General features: G+C 49.9%; 1 protein-coding gene across 1 annotated transcript in view; it reads left to right on the top strand.

Annotated features, from left to right (window-relative positions):
• The window catches only part of CFAP57 (cilia and flagella associated protein 57), a 65,915-nt gene that overhangs the window by 26,112 nt on the left and 22,462 nt on the right, over positions 1-17,341 (top strand). The window contains exons 11-17 of the mRNA XM_045895435.2: positions 2,169-2,330; positions 6,389-6,544; positions 7,696-7,789; positions 8,387-8,577; positions 11,798-11,971; positions 13,093-13,251; positions 15,653-15,796. Of these exons, the coding sequence (XP_045751391.1) occupies positions 2,169-2,330; positions 6,389-6,544; positions 7,696-7,789; positions 8,387-8,577; positions 11,798-11,971; positions 13,093-13,251; positions 15,653-15,796 (1,080 nt within the window). The remainder of the gene's footprint in view (positions 1-2,168; positions 2,331-6,388; positions 6,545-7,695; positions 7,790-8,386; positions 8,578-11,797; positions 11,972-13,092; positions 13,252-15,652; positions 15,797-17,341) is intronic.

Genomic DNA, 17,341 nt, shown 5'->3' with positions numbered 1-17,341 from the left:
AAGCTATGAAGTTTTATGGATAAGGTATTTATTTTTCTGATTACAAAAGCAATGCATGTCTATTTTAGAAATAAAAATCCTCGAGGTGCTTGTGTGGCTCAGGTGGTTGGGTGTCCGACTCTTGATGTCGGCTCAGGTCATGATGTCAGGGTTGTGAGGTCGAGCCCCGTGAGGGGCTCTGTGCTGGATGGGGAGCCTGCTTGAGATTCTTTCTCTCCCTCTGCCCATCCCCTACCCATTCTCACATGCCCATGCTCTCTTTCTCTCTCTCTAAAAAAAGAAAAAATAAAAATCCTCTTAATAATATCATTAATATTTTGATGCATTTTCTCCTCTTTTGTGTACATTTTGTGTGCATTTTAAATAAATTGAGACTATACTGTATGTACTCTTTTGTAGTCTGCTTTTTTTTACTTAATGCTATTATAAACATTTTTTTTTGTATAATTAAATATTCCTCAAAAACATGATGTTAGTAGCTACACAAATGTCCTATCAAATGATGGACCATAACTTATTTCTTTTCTTACAACTGGGCATTTAATGATCTTCTGGATTCTAACCAGTATGCTGCTCTGCAGAGTCCCGTGGCCATCTCTGATCATCCCAAAGGCTGAGTTGCTAGACTGAGGTGAAATTCCTGCGTGGAAGAGCATTGCCATTTGTAAGGTTTTCGACACATATCGCTGATTATGAGAAGGCCTTTTTCATCATTGATTCTTTTGCCTTCACTTTTTATTTTGAGATAATTATGGAGTCACAGGAAACTCGAAGAGAGCACAGAGGTCCCGTGTGCCCTTCTTCCAGTTTCCCCCAGTAGGTACATCTGTTGATGTACCTATTGGTGCGATATTGTGGAATGGTATCATACCAGAAGAACCGATGTTGGTACAATATGTGTGTGTGTGTGTGTTTCCATGTCATTTTATCAGGTGCATAGATTCCTGTCACCAGCACTGCAGTCAGGATATATAAGTGCTCCATGGCCACAGAGAGCCCCCTCGTGCTGCCCTAGATAGTGACAGCCACCACCCTCCCCAGTCCTGCACAAACACTCATTGGTTCTCCATTTCCATATTTGTCATTCTGAGAATTTTATATAAATAGGATCATACACTATGTGACCTTTTGACAGTGGCTTTTCTCGCCCAGCACAGTACCCCTGAGCTCCATCTGAGTTATTTCACGTATCAGTATTTCATTTTTTCTTACTACTGAGTAGTATTCTATGGCATGGATGCACCATAATTTGTTTAACCATCTACCTGTTGTAGGATAGTTCATTTTTTCCCAGTTTTTGGCTATTACAAATAAAGCTGCTGTGACCCATCATCCGCAGGCTTTTGTGTGGACCTTCATTTCTCCGTGATAAATGCCGGGGAATGATTGCTGGATCATAGGATAAGTTTATGTTTAGTTTTTTAAGAAACTGCTGAGCTGTTTTCCATTCCCACCAGCACTGCATGCAAGATCCAGTTGCCAGCATTTGGCATTGTCACTATTTTTTACTTTAGCTGTCCTAACAAGTATGTAGTAATATCTCCCCATAGTTTTTTTTTTTTTTAAGATTTTATTTATTTATTTTGAGAGAGAGAGAATGAGAGAGAACACATGAGAGGGGATAGGGTCAGAGGGCAAAGCAGACTCCCTGCCGAGCAGGGAGCCCGATGCGGGACTCGATCCCGGGACTCCAGGATCATGACCTGAGCCGAAGGCAGTCGCTTAACCAACTGAGCCACCCAGGCGCCCTCCCCATAGTTTTAATATGCATTGCCATAGTGGCTAATAATGTTGAACATCTTTTCATGTGCTTTTTGCCATCTGTATATCCCCTTTGGTAAAATGTCTCCATATTTTTTGCCCACCTTCTAGTTGGATTGTTTGGGTTTTTTACTGCTGAGTTTTGAGAGTTCTTTTTATAATCCAGGTAATAGTTAACTCTTAAGATTCCAAATCCACAGAGGACATAAACACAGTCTTGCTTCCTCTATTCATTAACAGAAGCTTATGAGAGCTCCCTGTCTTATTCTTACCCAGGATCCAGTCTTCCTGCCTGTGAGGGTGTGCCTGCTCAGGGTTGCCTGAATGAAGACCTCGCACATAGCCAGATCAGTTCTGGTCATCCATGGCCTCTGAAAGCTTCCTCTCTAAGCTCTTTTTCTCCTCAGATGTTGCTCACCTTTGATGACCAATTCTTGCTGACCGTTGCTGAGGATGGCTGCCTGTTTACCTGGAAGGTCTTTGATAAGGATGGTCGGGGAATCAAGCGAGAGAGGGAAGTGGGCTTTGCCGAAGAGGTGCTTGTTACTAAAACAGACATGGAAGAGAAGGTAAGAATCAGATCGAATGAAGAGGGACGTGGAAGTCCCTTACCAGACTGTGTCCGAACCCTTGGGATTGGCATTCGAGGCCCTGTACGCCTGGCTGCACCCAGTGCCCCGCTCAGATTCCCATGCTCTCTGCACATTTCCGGCCCACACCACCATGCCACTCTCCTCCCTGTGGCTGGATCTCTTTCTACCCTCACCCCTGCCCGCCACCCTGCCCCTGGTCATCCTGACTCCTACTCTGCTCTACATTTAGCCTGTGAACTAGCTCTCCTCCTCCCCCTCTTGGAGGGCAGGAACCATGACAAGCTGTTCTCTTGTGTGACCAGCAGTTTCTAGCCCTTGCTAGACACATGGAAGACAGTCGATACATATTTACAGAATGGAACTGACAAGCTGAATATGCCAGTTGTATCTGTGAAACTTAATAACTGCTTAGTGGAGCCTTATTTATTTAAAAAAAATGAAGTATTTAGAAAACATCCCTGAAACCCAGTCTTCTTAATAATAAAACAATAAAAGTAATGATAACCAGCATTTTTTTTTAGATTTTCCATGAACCGGGCACTGTACTAATTATAAGTATTTTCTTGTTTAAATGTGACATCATCTCTATGAAAAAGATACTTTTATTCTCCCCATGTTTCAAGAGGTGACTTTGGAGAAGTTAAGTGACATGTTTTAGGACTAGAGTTCTGCTCTAGATTCAATCTAGAGCCTACTCTCTTAATCACTACTCCAAAGGGCCCTCCCTCCTATGAATGCATCAAACACTCTGGGAAGATGTGTTTTGAGAGTTTTGAGTGGGCAGCTAGCTCTGCACCACGCTCCCTAAGGGAGACACCGAAGGGGTGGGAAACTCACAAGGCGTACAGAGAATGGCAGAGCTATGCATTCATTGCTGTTTATCCAGAATCTCGAGTGTGTTTATTGAATACCTGCGTTTGCTAGGTACTAGGGATGCATGTGTAAAAAGACAGGCCTGGGCCCTGTGATCAGGAAACTCATAGTCAAGTAGAGATGAGTAAAACCATCAGAACAGCCATGCAAAAATGGCCCCAAAGCAGGATGATAAGACCCAGGCATTTCCAGAGATCCCTGCTAGAGCTCCATGGAACTTTCTACAGGAAAGGCAAAGTGGGAGGAAAGGATGAGGGAGAGCCTATGAGAGTCAGGGTCTGACCTACAGCAGGCAGGCAAGTATGTCTCCTCTCTTCCTTCTTCTCTCTGTTTTCTCCCCCATTCCTCCCAGAGGGTAGGGGAAGAGAGCAACTGGGAGACTTCAGGATGTGCCAAAGGCCTGAGGTGTCCGGGCTGACTGCCAACCCAGCCCCCGGCTTGGCCTAGCAGAACTGCTGCCAAACTGGAAGTGACTAGCATATGTTCTGCTCATTTCCTGGAGCCCCTTCTCTCTCTACATCTGTGAGACCACGCTCTTATTCCCTCTGAGCCTCTCTGTCCTTCTCAGCTCCCTCCCAGCTCTCTCTCACATTTCCAGGGACTCCTGGGTGGCTCGGTCAGTTAAGTGTCCAACTCTTGATTTCGGCTCAGGTCATGATCTCAGTGTTGTGAGACTGAGCCCCATGCTGGGCTCCACACTCAGTGAGAGTCTGCTTGGATGTTCTCTCCCTCTGCCCCTCCCTGCCTCCCACACTCGCGTGCACTTGCTCTCTTTCTCTCTCTCTCTCTCAAATAAATAAATCTTTTTTAAAAAATTAAAGATAAAAGTCACATTTTCCAGAATTCCTGGCTCTCTTTTTCTCTTTATATTCTATGAATTTCTATGTAACTGTCTCTCAGGACATGATTTACCTACTCATTCAGTCATTCATTCATTCATCCATCCATCCAACTAGTACTCACAGAGGGGTCTGTTATGTACCAGACACTATACTAAGGTCTGGGATGACAGAAGTGAAAGATATGCAGGGGCCTTTAGCTTGTAGCCGGGAAGGAGGCACAGGTAAAATTAAAAAGGGAAATCAAGTGTGTTACAGGTGTTATGAAGGAACGATGCTCTGGGGTCACAGGGGAAGGGACACTGACCCAGGCCAGGTGGTGCCAGAGGAAGTGAGCCTTGGATGGAGCCTTCAGGAACAGATGGAAAAAGGTCTTCCACACCAAGGAATCAGCGTGCAGAAGGATGAGAGAGGTGCTCTGGGGAAGACGCTCCTGGCTAGGTGGGGCCAGAGAAGAGAGGGTATGTGGAGTTGGAGCTGGAAGGGGATTGTGAGGGCCTCTAACACCACGTTTTAGACTTCGGACATTGTTCCTAACGACCTGCTGAGAGATCTAAGTTAGGGAATGACTTGATGAGATTTGCATCATAGAAAGCCACCTCTGCAGCCAGGTGGAGAACAGACTGAGGGAGGGAGGGAGGAAGGATGATGAGCATGTGCCTGAAACCAGCACTCCCATCAATAAATGTATTCCACCAATCCAAGGCAGACCCCAGGGTGACCTCCTCATCTGATAAACATTCATTTAGTGCTATGTTGCTGGTTCTGCGCTAGGCACCCAGGATAAAGCATTGAAGCAAGATAGGCCAAGTGCAACCTGCAGGGAGCGCTCTTCCCAGGAGATGGTCTTCATCCACAGCCCTGTCCCCTTCACCCCACACCCAGTCAGGCACCACGTTCCCTAAAATCTTGCTCTTGAATCTCTCCATTCCACTCTCCTCCCCCAACCCCCACCTGGACTGTGCAGTACCCCCCCACACACACACCTAATCCCTCTGCCTTAGTGCTTGAATCTAGCCTGAGCTGCACACTGCCACCAGAGAGGCCTTTCTGAGACCAAATCAGCTTAATCAGGTTGGACAGGACCTTCAGAGGCCCTGTAGAGGAAAATCCTAATTTCTTATCATGGCTGGCAAGGACCTTGATGGCCTGACCCGGTCTAGGCTTCCTGTCCCTCTGCCTCCCACCCATACGACATCATACGCAATGCCCTGACCAAACATCCCCTCTCTCATCCCCACCTTTGCCCTTGCAACTTGTGTTCGTCCCTCATCTCAGTCTCCCCTCTGTGCCAGGCTCACACTTGTCCACTGGCCAGGAATGGGGAAATGTGCATAACACATTGTCAGTGTCGGGGAGGGGGGGAGATGGGCCGAAAGAGATGAGATGGGGATACGCAGCATGGGGTGGGGGGTGATCGTGGATGAGCGAGAGGAAAACACCTGTGTTCTCCCCCTCTCTGTCATCAGCATTACCTTTTTCGGGAAATGAAGGTGTGTGTCTCATGGTATTTTTAAAAAACTTTGGCATCAGTGAATACAACAGATTGCAAGAAGTAGTCACTAGACACAGGAGCCAGCAAGGCAGGAAGAGTTAGGACCCAAATTAAAGTAATGATAGTGAGGCCAGAAGAGGCATGACAGATGTTGAGCGGGACACACTGACAGTCTTGTGGAACCACCTGGCTCTGGGCATCTCTCACAACTTGTAATGATGTCATTTGACTCCCCCTGTAGTAAGTTCCATGGGGCAGGCATCATGGTTTGACACATGTTCTTCAGGTACCTACTGTGTGTTAGGCACGCTTCTGTATATAGTATGCAAAGCCAACAAAGATCTCAGCCTTCCTCGAGCTTGAATTCTAATGGGGGAAGAAGACAAAAGGCAATAAACAAAATCATACATAAATTGTATTGGAAAGTGCCTAGATCTAAGAAAATAGTAAAAAGTAGAGCAGAGTGAGCAGGGTCATGAGTGCTGGAAATGGGAAGGGAAGGGTCAAGGGATTAACTAGTTTGGCCCGAGTAGACTTCACTGAGCAGGTGGCATTTACGCATATTTGAAGATGAGAGAACTAGCATCATGCCTGGTGCACAGCGGGGCTTACTGAATGGACGTCATGAGGGCAGAGGAAGAAGCTCATATGTCTCCTGGCTTTTAGTCCGGGTGTCTTGTGGGGAAGAGATGACAAGTTCTAGTGGAGACACATGAGTTTGAGGCTGGGCGGAGCCACAGATCTCAGAGAGCTCAAGGCTACCAGTTTAAATATTCTAATTCACCCACACTGTGAATGTTCTTGATTCTGGTGTCCTTCTCCCAAAGGCTCAGATTATGTTGGAGCTAAAGACTCGTGTGGAAGAATTAAAAATGGAAAATGAGTATCAGCTTCGACTGAAGGACATGAACTACTCTGAGAAGATTAAGGAGCTAACAGATAAGTTCCTCCAGGAAATGGAGTCCTTGAAAACGAAAAACCAGGTCTGTTTGAGAGACTCAGTCAACACCCACAAATAACAAGACGTTTTCAATTTACTCAAGATGGAACTGGCGTACACTATCCAAGCTACACTCAAACAATGAACCATATGATAATGTGTGATTTTTCAGCATAGTTGATAACATCAGAAATGCTTACAGCAAAGTGCCAGGTGGAACAAAGCAGAATATAAAACTCTCTATAGTGAACGGTATTAATCAAGTAAAATAAATACACATAGATCAGTTCGTAAGAAAATAGCTAGCACTGTGATTACCTCTGGAAGTTGGGATTCTGGATCATTGCAATTTTGTTCTTTATACTTTTCTGTATTTTGCAAATCCTCTACAATGAGACTATATTATCTTTATGATCAAGAGAAACTTACTTAAAAACAGAATGAAAAGGTCACAGGAGAAACAAAGGATAGAAAAAGAGCTACCAGAATTTCAGGATCGTCGGCAGATTAAATAAAATTAGTCTAAATGGTCCTCCTGTAGTTAGATTTGATCCAGAACTCACCCAGAATAGTTCCTTATTCTCCACATATCTGTTTTGCCCTTCATCCAAAACCCCCAATTTTTGGCTCAGAGGGTATTTGTTTTTTATGTTATCTCCACAGGTCCGAGAGTTTGACCAAAAAAAAAAAAAAAAAAAGTCCCTGGCTGTTAGTCAACAAACATTGCTGTGGGGCCCTCCATAAGCTAAACACAAAGTTATTCCTGGGGGCGGCCCCTCTGCCTGCAAGGAGCTTTCCTGCTGGATTAAAGAAAACACTCCTTAGAAGCTGACACATTAGCACATCCGAGAATTTAGTTGACAGCAACATGCAGACAACAGAGAATTCAAATGAATCTTTACTTTCTTCCACCCCAAAATCCATCTGCTACATGTCCAAAACCGAACTCATCATTGACAAGACCCATTTAGTAGAAAGGATATAAATAGAGAAAGTCTAGAACTTTCAGAGCAGAATATAATGTAAAGAAAAAGTGATAGCTTGCTTGTTGCTCATGGAACAACGCTTGGTGCAAAATAAGGGCTTGAGAAATATTTGTGAGTGAAGGAGGATGTCACTTATAAAATGTGTTCTTGCCCTAAGGCAGCTTTCAGCAGATGTGTGGGAATGAGAATAGTCCATTCTGTGTTTTAGGTTTTAAGAACAGAAAAAGAAAAGCAGGATGTGTCCCATCGGGAACGCATTGAGGACCTGCTAGACAAACAGAACCGTGAACTGCAGGACCTGGGTGAGTACCCAGGTAGAGGCCATGGGGTTGGGTGGGGGCAAAAGTCTGAGAGTCCCCCGGATCCCACAGAAGTCCCAGGTAATCTGGCTTTATCTGTCCACACGCTGCATTTATACCCTGGATCTCATTGTGGTTTTTACTCCTGTGTATTTGCTCATTCGTTAAACATGTACTAAACCCTTACTGCATGCCAACAGGAGATAGAGAAGAGTGGGGGTCTGGAGCCTGATAGGCTATCATGGGTCCCAGACTCACCAACCATATTAGGTGCTCTGGGGAGTCACCTAACCTCACTGAGCCTCAGTTTACTCTTCTGTAAAACAGGGCTGCTGATAACTATGTTGCATATTCAAGACATTCTTCTCGGCCCTGAACCCCCAAACATCCCTCTGCCCTTTCCTGGAAACCTCCTGCCTAGCCGACACTGTGGGGACGTTTGGCTGCCTGATGAGCTGGTGGGGTGTGGGCAGGTGAGGAAGCTGGGCAGGCATTTGCCTCGTGGCTTTGAAGGCACCTGCCCTAGCTGCTGCTGGCCGTGAGTGGGAGAGCTCAAAGGCTCCTGTCCCACATGAAATAACCATCCTTGCTTCTCTCCAGAATGTTGCAACAACCAAAAGTTGCTTCTAGAATATGAGAAGTACCAGGAATTGCAGCTCAAATCCCAGAGGATGCAGGAAGAGTATGAAAAACAGCTTCGGGATAACGATGAGACCAAGAGCCAGGCCCTGGAGGAGCTGACTGAGTTTTACGAGGCCAAACTGCAGGAAAAAACCACCCTTCTGGAAGAGGTACTCACCAGAAGCTGACCTGCACCTCCCTTTCACGGTGCATCCTGCAGGCCTGGCCTGTGACCAGCCCGGAGAGCTGTGGGAAAGCCAGCCTCACTTTTGCCTTCTGTCCCCTCCCTTCAGCATGCGTGCATCTGGCCTTGGCATCTGCTCATTACCATTTCTTTCCCTCTAGACCAGGGAACCCAGTGAGCTGGGAGGTGCTCAGCTTTAGGGACTGAAATTCTGTGGACAGGCTATGTTCATATCTGCTGTTCTATCCTAATTGTACCTTCAAGCCTTAAGGACTGGAGAGACCTTTTTAGGAGAAGTCGGTAGGACCTAGAGAGGAACCAGGGCCATGAACGATGGGGCGGGTGGTTGCCTGAAACCCTTTAGCCACTTCTTATGTCTTACGAGATGAAATCATTCCTTCACTGATTTGACAAACCCAGATGGTATCTTAATGGTTTACCAGCTTGAGTGTTGGGTGACCAAGAGAAATAACGACTGGGGGCCCAGTTTTCAGCTGTGTGAGGGAGGTGGTCACACAGATGGATCCTTGGAGAGGGGCACACAGGATAGCTGGGGGACGCAGACCGCCCAGAGAGGGCAGGGCCAGCTTGCAGGAGCTAAGGAGGCCCAGGAAGAACTGAAGCTGGAATGAACAGGAGACGGGGGAAATGCAGGAGGGAAGGGCACGCAGGCAGAGCCAAGTCAGAGAACGTTCAAGCAGTTTGGGTTGCCAAAATATCTAGTTTCCCAAGATGAAGAGAAAACTGAGAAGAGCCAGATGGCCGCCTTTTCCACATGAAATTGCAGCAGATGGCACACTGTATGTGAGGGGCAGGAGAGCCAGGGAGCTGTGGAAGGGGTTTTGGAGGGAAGGAGGCAGGGGGCGACGGAGAAAAGGACCGGCAGGTGCATAGCTGAACGCGCAGCCCAGGTTGTATACCTGAATTCTGGCAGCCTTCGTCCGCCGGGCCGCGTGCTTTCCCACAACAGGGCTCAGCAAGCAGGACGGCGAGTGACGAAGACGTGGAGCAGCCCTGCTGCCTGGCTGGGGTTTTACTGAGCGGTGCCACAGATAGACACAGGTCGTCTGCTGAGCAGCCAGCAGGTCCGGGCCAGAGAGGGGTAGAGAACTGAGAGCCTGGAAGACAGTGGGGGAATCGGGACAGGGCTGGGGACGTGGCAAGCTGGAGAGCTGTGCTGGATACCTGGGGTCCAACAGGGAGATCACCAGTGCTGAGGGCAGGGCCTGCATTTTCAGGTTTCAGATGTGGCCCCATTCCAGGACTGGACCTGAGCGTGGGTGGCTGAGGCCACGGTGAGACAGGGCTCAAAGCACCCTGGGACATTACAGGACCCTCTGTCCCCTCCCCCAGTTAACGGCAGGAGGACTGAGTCGGCGCCCAGAAGTCTTCAGGGAGCTGGGAAGGGAGTAGGCAGTGGGGGATAAAGGAGGTGGGAGGTGGAGGGTGGAGGGCTCCTCACAGCTTGAGCCTCTGCAGGCTGAGCTCTGACAGCCACACTGGGCATGTTCCCTGCCCCAGCCCTGCCTGGCCCTGCCAGCCTCCCAGCCCTGGTCTCAGGTCCCTGCCCACCTCGCAGCCCTGGTCCCCGCTGCTGCCATCCAGCTCCCTCCCATCCACCCACGTGGAGTAGCCAAGTTCCCCACACAACCTCTGAGCCTCTGCTCTGGATCATTCCTGGCCACGCTGGTCCTCCCCCTTACAGACTCAGGACGAGAGCCAACTCCTGGAGGGATTCTTCACTGCCTGTCTCCCCTCCCACGGGGCTAAGCAGCCTTCCTCTGTGTCCTCAGGGCCCCTAGACTCCTTGCTCTTACATGTCCTATGCAGTAGCATCCTGCCTTTACTTCTCCCCACCCCCTGGTCTGGGAGCTTCTCAAGGGCAGGGACTGTGTCTCACCTATCAGCGATTTTCAAAACCTGCAAGGGATGGGGGCAGGGGGGTACGTCCTACATGTTCCAGAAATGTTTGTCCACTTCCAGTAGACTGATCTAAGCTTTGCCTTTGGGGGCTTGAGGTTTGGGCAGGGGGATGAATCTGCCCTGAGGGGAGAGAGGCTGGCCTTCCTCCCAGGACCCCCATAGTGATTACAACCCGTTTCTCCTTTTGAGTCAAAGATTTCAACTCAGAACTTCCCTAGGGAGCTCCCACCTGGCAGGCCTCCTCGCCCACTTGGCTGGCCTACTTTCCTTTTTAGCCACATCTACCAGAGCCAGAGTGGTGGCTGACAGGTGACTCTGGGATGCAGACGGAGCACACGGCCCCAGGCTTCTGTCTAGCAAGGGTCTGGGGACACGTGATGGGGAACGAGAGCAGCCTTCCTTGGGAGCCCAGTTTTAAAACCATCTTGTCTCTCTGAGCCCCCGAAGCGCTCACTCCAGGGATGGTACAGCTCGCGAGCATGCCAGGATCAGTGTGAGGGGAAAACAGTGGACTCTGACTTAATCTATAACTCGCACCACTTGGGGGCAAAGAGGAGGAACGCCCGAGTCACCTCTCAGACACCGCCAGGCAGGCGGAGTTAGTTTTCCCAGCATCCGGGCTCCAGGCTTTCACTGTCTACGTACCAGCTGCTGGACAGGGGGTCCCCAGAGGTGAGCAGAGGGATGTGACCCCGCCATTGAGGAGCTTCCGTGCCAGTGGAGGGTCCTGTCAAACAGGCATCAGTAACATAAAGTGCTGGGGGACGTGCAGGGGACTGGATTAAGGAGCAGGAGGGCAGAGTTCAAGATGCCCTTGTTCAGGTAGCGACTGAGTACCTACTGTGTGCCTGGGCAGGTTGTAGTCTGGGAACGCAGTGGTGGGCATGAGAGACCGGGTGTCTGCCCTCAAGGACCTCCTATCTAATAGGAAAGACAATCAAGTAGTTCCGCAAATATAAAGCTACAACTGTCCCAAGTTCAGTGAGAGAAAGATAGAGGAAGCGTGGGTGTCAGGGTGAAGGAGACCAGCGGTGGGGCAGGTATGAGGATGTCAGGAAGGTGGTGGTTGAAGTGATGGAGCCTGCGGCCTCATCTGGCAGGGAGAGAAGGGAAGACAGAGGACAGACAGGAGGACAGTGGAAGGTCTGGGGGCCCGTGGCCTTGGTTCCCATGTCTGTAATAACAATTGCCCTCCCATTCCACACGATAGGCCCCATGTGCACCTCTGCCGGGCCCGGGCAGCACGAAAGTGTCGTGTGTCCCTTCTCCCTTCTCTGAGCCAGGCACAGGAAGATGTCAGGCAGCAGCTGCGGGAGTTTGAAGAGACCAAGAAACAGATTGAAGAGGATGAAGACCGAGAAATCCAAGATATCAAAACCAAGTATGAGAAAAAGCTTCGGGATGAGAAGGAATCAAACTTGCGGCTCAAAGGAGAAACGGGCATCATGAGGAAGAAGGTATGGCGCCGTTCTGGACAGGCCTGGGCTCAGGCAAGGGCTGCATTGCCCAGAATACCTCCGCCCTGCCAGGCAGGCACACCCTTCCCACCCCTCCTCGGGGCTCTCCCTTCTCTGTCCTTTTCACAGCGTTAACAACATTCACCCTGACACTGATGGATGCCCCCGACTTTCATTTATGGGCAAGTAGGATTTAGTCAGTTTTCAGAGTTAAACCTCTGGTAGAGGGGCGCCTGGGTGGCTCAGTCGTTAAGCGTCTGCCTTCGGCTCAGGTCATGACCCCAGGGTCCTGGGATCAAGTCCCGCATCAGGCTCCCTGCTCCGTGGGAAGCCTACTTCTCCCTCTCCCACTCCCCCTGCTTGTGTTCCCTCTCTCACTGTGTCTCTCTCTGTCAAATAAATAAAATCTTAAAAAAAAAAAAAAAAACCTCTGGTAGAAATGGAGATGAGGACTTCTGGAAGTTAGGTCAAGTCCTAGAGGTGTCCTTAGGCTCTCGGTGCAGGGAGTTCTGGGTGGGAGAAGGACTAAGGCATAGTATGCTTAGTTTACAAGGCGGGGCAAAGAGCTCACAGATCCTTGTAGAATTGCCAGTTTCCCCAAAACGTTTAGCCTTAGAGAAGCCAACTTCAAAGCAAACTCACGCTCCTTACCGTTAGAAATCACACTGCTTATCAATCAGGGACAATGTCATCTTCCCTTCTTAGACATGGCCAAGGTGGCTCATCCGTTACAATATGTATGACCTTGAAGGGGCACGGATCCCCACCTTTCAAGGTTGGTGTGGTCATGGAAAACTCTGGGTCCAGGGGAGTTGGTCTCTAAGCTTCTTGCCCTGGACAGTCCATCCTCACAGAGGGGAATGGGACTGGATCTTCCCAGGCAGGATGCTACATTATTCATGTGGCCTAGGAAATCCCCAGACCTGTCCCAAATCAAAAATTCACTCCTCAAAGACCAGAAATGTTGAGTGCTAGGTGTGTTTTTCAGCTCACGAGGGTGGAGAGTCCGGGTCACAGATTGGTGATGGGGAGTCTGTAAGCGTACAGACATTTGGGAGGCGGGGGGGGGGGGGGGGGTTGCAAAGACTTTGTTGTCTCTGTTGCTGCACTTGTATCCAAAGTTCAGCAGCCTGCAGAAGGAGATCGAAGAGCGAACCAGTGACATTGAGAGCCTGAAGGGGGAGCAGGTGAAGCTGCAAGGGGTCATTAAGTCCCTGGAGAAGGACATCCTGGGCCTCAAGCGGGAAATCCAGGAAAGAGACGAGACGATTCAAGATAAGGTGAAGGCTCATCTCTGTCCTCCCTCAACCACCACCTAGATGGACCCAGGGGATGAGGAGAAAGCTCAGAACACAGGGCCCCTGGATGCTTGGAACACATTCATGGAACCTGATGGGGGATGAGTGGTCTGCGAAGTACCTGCTGTGCACTTGGTACTGGGCTGATTGCTGCAAACACGCCACACTCCGTTTTCCCAGCGACCCCAGGGGCCACAAGGGCCCCAGCTGTAGAGCTCAGGAAACTGAGTTCCAGGTGGTTTGGTATCTTGCCCAAGATCATATAGTCTATAGGCAGCGGACTTGGGCTAAGAACCTAAGTCAGCCGACTGCAGGGCCCGTGCTCTCCACTGCTCCAGGCATCCTCGGGTGACTGTGCCCATGGACGGGGGGCAGCCCACCCACGTCCTTGCCCCTCCCTGTGGTTGGCCTACAACTGCTGGGTGCCCCAGAAAGCTGGTATCCCTTTTCAGGATGCGTTTCTTACAAAACACTTAGAAGACAGACACGTCACATTTTGTGAGGCTTACCAAAATTTTGGATCCTCCTAAGCAAATCCAGGCTGTGTGCCCTCCTGCCCATCCCCTCACCATTCCCGCCTCAGGCAGGCAGAATTCTCCAGTGGTTGAGATCATGGGCTTCCACACTGGTTAATTGGGTTCCAGCACAGGTTTGCCATTTACTGGCCACAGGACCTTGTGCAACTTCTCCGAGCCTCATTTTCTCACCTGTGAAGTGGGGTCCTTCAGGGGGTCTGCTAAGGGGAATTGGATTGTGCCTGCGTGAAATTTCTGCATGTGAGTGTTTGTGTATGCATCTGGGTGTTGGTGTAGGGAAGGTCCAAAGCTCTCTTCAGATGCTCAAAGGGGGGTAAAGAGGGTAAGGCCTCCTGACCTAAAATTGCAACAGTCTCCTCTCCAGCCAACGGCCTTCCTTCCCGCTTCCTACCCCTGCTCCCCACCAGCGTACTCTGTAACCGTGTCACTCTTCCACTTAAAATTCTGCCATAGCTCCCCATTGCCTGTGGCAGGGGCAGGAAAGGTTTTTCTGTAAAGAGCTAGGTGGTAAATATTTCGTGTTCGCACACAGTGTGGCCTCTGTCACACTACTCAGTTCTGCCACTATGTTATAAAATGAGCCGTAGACCCCGCATAAATGAGTGGGCTTGGCCATGTTCCAATAAAACTTTATTGGAAACGGGTCAGATTTGACCCACGGGCCATAGTTTGCCAATTCCAGCCTCCTGGACACCTTCTGAACCCCCTTGAACCCAACAGGCAGGACCGTAGCCTCCTCCCCTCCTCCTCTCCAGCCCCATTTCTCACTTCCCTGTGAACCACTGCTTTACATACCTGCTGGTTATTCTTGGCACCCTCGGTATATACCGTGCCTTCTGCGCTGTCCTCTTCTACAACACCTCTCACAGGGTAGGGCTACACTTGTTGACATGTCTGCTTTTCCAGCTGGTGCTTTCTCCGTAAGGGCAGGGACTGTGTCATAGTTCTATTTGGCATCTCAGCCAAAGGTCTTCATTCAGTAAACATTTGATGGATGGATAGATCTGCATTCCAATTACTATCGCTATGTAACAAATCATCCCAACACCTAGTGGTGCAAAACAACAACTGTTTTATTATGCTCTCAGATTCTGTGGGTCCGGCATTCGGACAGGCTACAACAAGATGGCTTGCCTTTGTCCTCAGTGGCAGGGACCTTGCTGAGCCTCAACCAGGGGTGACTCAAATAGCTGGGGGCTGGAAAATCAGTATCCAACGTAGCTTCTTCATGCACCTGTCCAGCCCCTTGGCCGGGAGGGGGCTGGGAGGCTGGGTTCAGCTAGGACCGGCCACCAGAGTACCAGCATGCTCCTCAGCCTGATGGTCTCAGTGTAGTGGGACTCTTTCCAGGGCAGATGGCTTCCCTCAGAGCAAAAGTCCCAAGAGAACCAGGCGGAAGCTGCTTGGCCTTTTCTGAGCTAGCCTGGGAAGCCACACAGCATCCTTGAGCGCATTCTTCGGGTTACAAGCAAACCATAGATCAAGCCAGATGCAAGAGAACCGAATTAGATCTTAGCTCCTGACAGAGAAGCATACGGTCCCCTTGTAGATAGAAGAGACTCTGGGACGAGAGATGCTATGGAGGCCAGCTTTGGAAAATACAGTCATCTACAAGCTGTACTTGAATGAGTGAATGAATGAATGAATGAATGAATGCAGTCCTAGCACAGAAACCACAGAGGAAGGGCTGCAGCCTCATGGGGGAACCAGCCTTCATATCCCCGGCCAGGAGAGCAGTCTGTGGCCTCCTCGGCCAGGGCACAGAATTGATGTCCTTTGCCTAAAGGGGATGCCATATACCATGGCTTCCTGCTCTCTCTCTCACTTCTCTCTCATCTCACCCACAGGAGAAGCGCATCTATGATCTGAAAAAGAAAAACCAAGAACTAGAGAAATTCAAGTTTGTACTTGACTACAAAATAAAGGAGCTGAAGAAGCAAATAGAACCACGAGAGAATGAGATCAAGGTGATGAAGGAACAGATTCAGGAGGTGAGAGCCATCTGCGACACTCGGGCCTCTTGGACCGCTGTCTCCTCCCCGACTATTCCTGACTGGCCTGGGGTGGGGCAAGGAGAGAAAGCTCTCCTCACAAGCCCTGCCGGCTCCCAAGGGGTGTGGGCCTCCACTCTGCAGGAGAAGCCACAGGAAAGGCCCAGCGGGGAGTTCAGTGGTGCAGAAGTGAAACGCTTCAAGGTTTGGCTTGCGGCAGGGGGTTGGGGTGGGCCTGGGCCCTGCCCGCACCTCAGTGTGCGTGCTCTGGGGGGCCTTCGGCCACCAGGGGGCGGTGTGTACTCAGCCACCAGCCCGTTGCAAGAGAAAGCATACCCCTCCAACATTTTTTTCTCAGTCTGGAAATGGTGGGGGCATATGCGAAGCTGCAGTGTTTGGAATCCATCTGAGGAGGAACGGGAAGTCATGAAGGCTCTTGAGAGGAGAGTGGCAGCTTTAAGTGTGTGTTCTGGGAAGCAGACAGGATGAAGGTAGAGAGGAGAGATTAAAAGCAAGATCAACAATAGGACAAGGGCTCCTAAGAGTCCTGTGAGGTACAAGTGTCCCCTTTCAGCCCCTCTGCCCCATGCACGTTGCATCTCCTTAAGCAGATTGCAGCTGACAGTGGGGTCCATGGTTGATCTAAAATCAAATTCCTGGGGCACCTGGGTGGCCCAGTTGGTTAAGTAGCCGACTCTGGATTTCTGATTTTGGTGGAGGTCATGATCTCAGGGTCAGGCTCTGTGCTCAGCGGGGAGTCCGCTCAAGGAGTCTCTCCCTCTCTCTCTCTCATTCTCTTCTCCTCCCCCTCCCTCTCCCCCACTCTTGTGCCCGTGCTTTCTCTCTCTCTCAAATAAATAAATCTTAAAAAAAAAAAAAAAACCTGAATTCCTGACTTCCCCTTCCTCCTGTTTCCTGTTTCTCAGTAAATGGTACCACAATCCACCCAGGTGCTTAAGGTATAAGGGTAGAGTCTTGTTGATTCTTCTCTTCCCCTAACTGCTGTATCCAAATGATTGCCAGTGCCTGTCTGATGGACTTCCCAGAGACAGCTCCAATCCAGGCCTCGTTCCTCTCTGCTGCCTCACCTGCATCCAAGCCTCAGTCATCTCTCATCTGGACTTGACTCCCGCCTCCAGTCTGGTCTCCACATAGAGGCCACAGCAAACCCCTAGTGGTGTCCTCTCCCACCTAGAATAAAATCCACACTCCCTACTGGGGCCCTGCATGATCCAGGTACTACCCCTCTCCAGCCTCGTCTCCAGGCTCCCTCCCCAGCGCCAGCCCAAAGGCTCTCCAACAGTTCTGCTCCCCATCCATTTTCGCTGATGGTGCCAGGCAAGGATACAAATGTGTCAGGGAGCACCCATGGTCTCAGTGGAACTGGATACCCAGGAGCTATGGTGGAGAAAAGCAAAGCCTTTTCTGTAGGAGACCCAGGAAAGAAGTCAGGTGGTGGGACCCGTCCAGGGCCAGAGTGTCCAGAGAGGGTATGTTCTCGTGGCAGTGACTTACTCCCTGGCCTCTGGGAAGAAGTAGGAGGTT

This window comes from Mirounga angustirostris, unplaced genomic scaffold (assembly GCF_029215605.1).
Source record: "Mirounga angustirostris isolate CCGP_5_RB_7025 unplaced genomic scaffold, mMirAng1.0.hap1 SCAF_4, whole genome shotgun sequence".
Taxonomy (NCBI): Eukaryota; Metazoa; Chordata; class Mammalia; order Carnivora; family Phocidae; genus Mirounga; species Mirounga angustirostris.
This window is presented reverse-complemented; position numbering and strand designations above follow the sequence as displayed.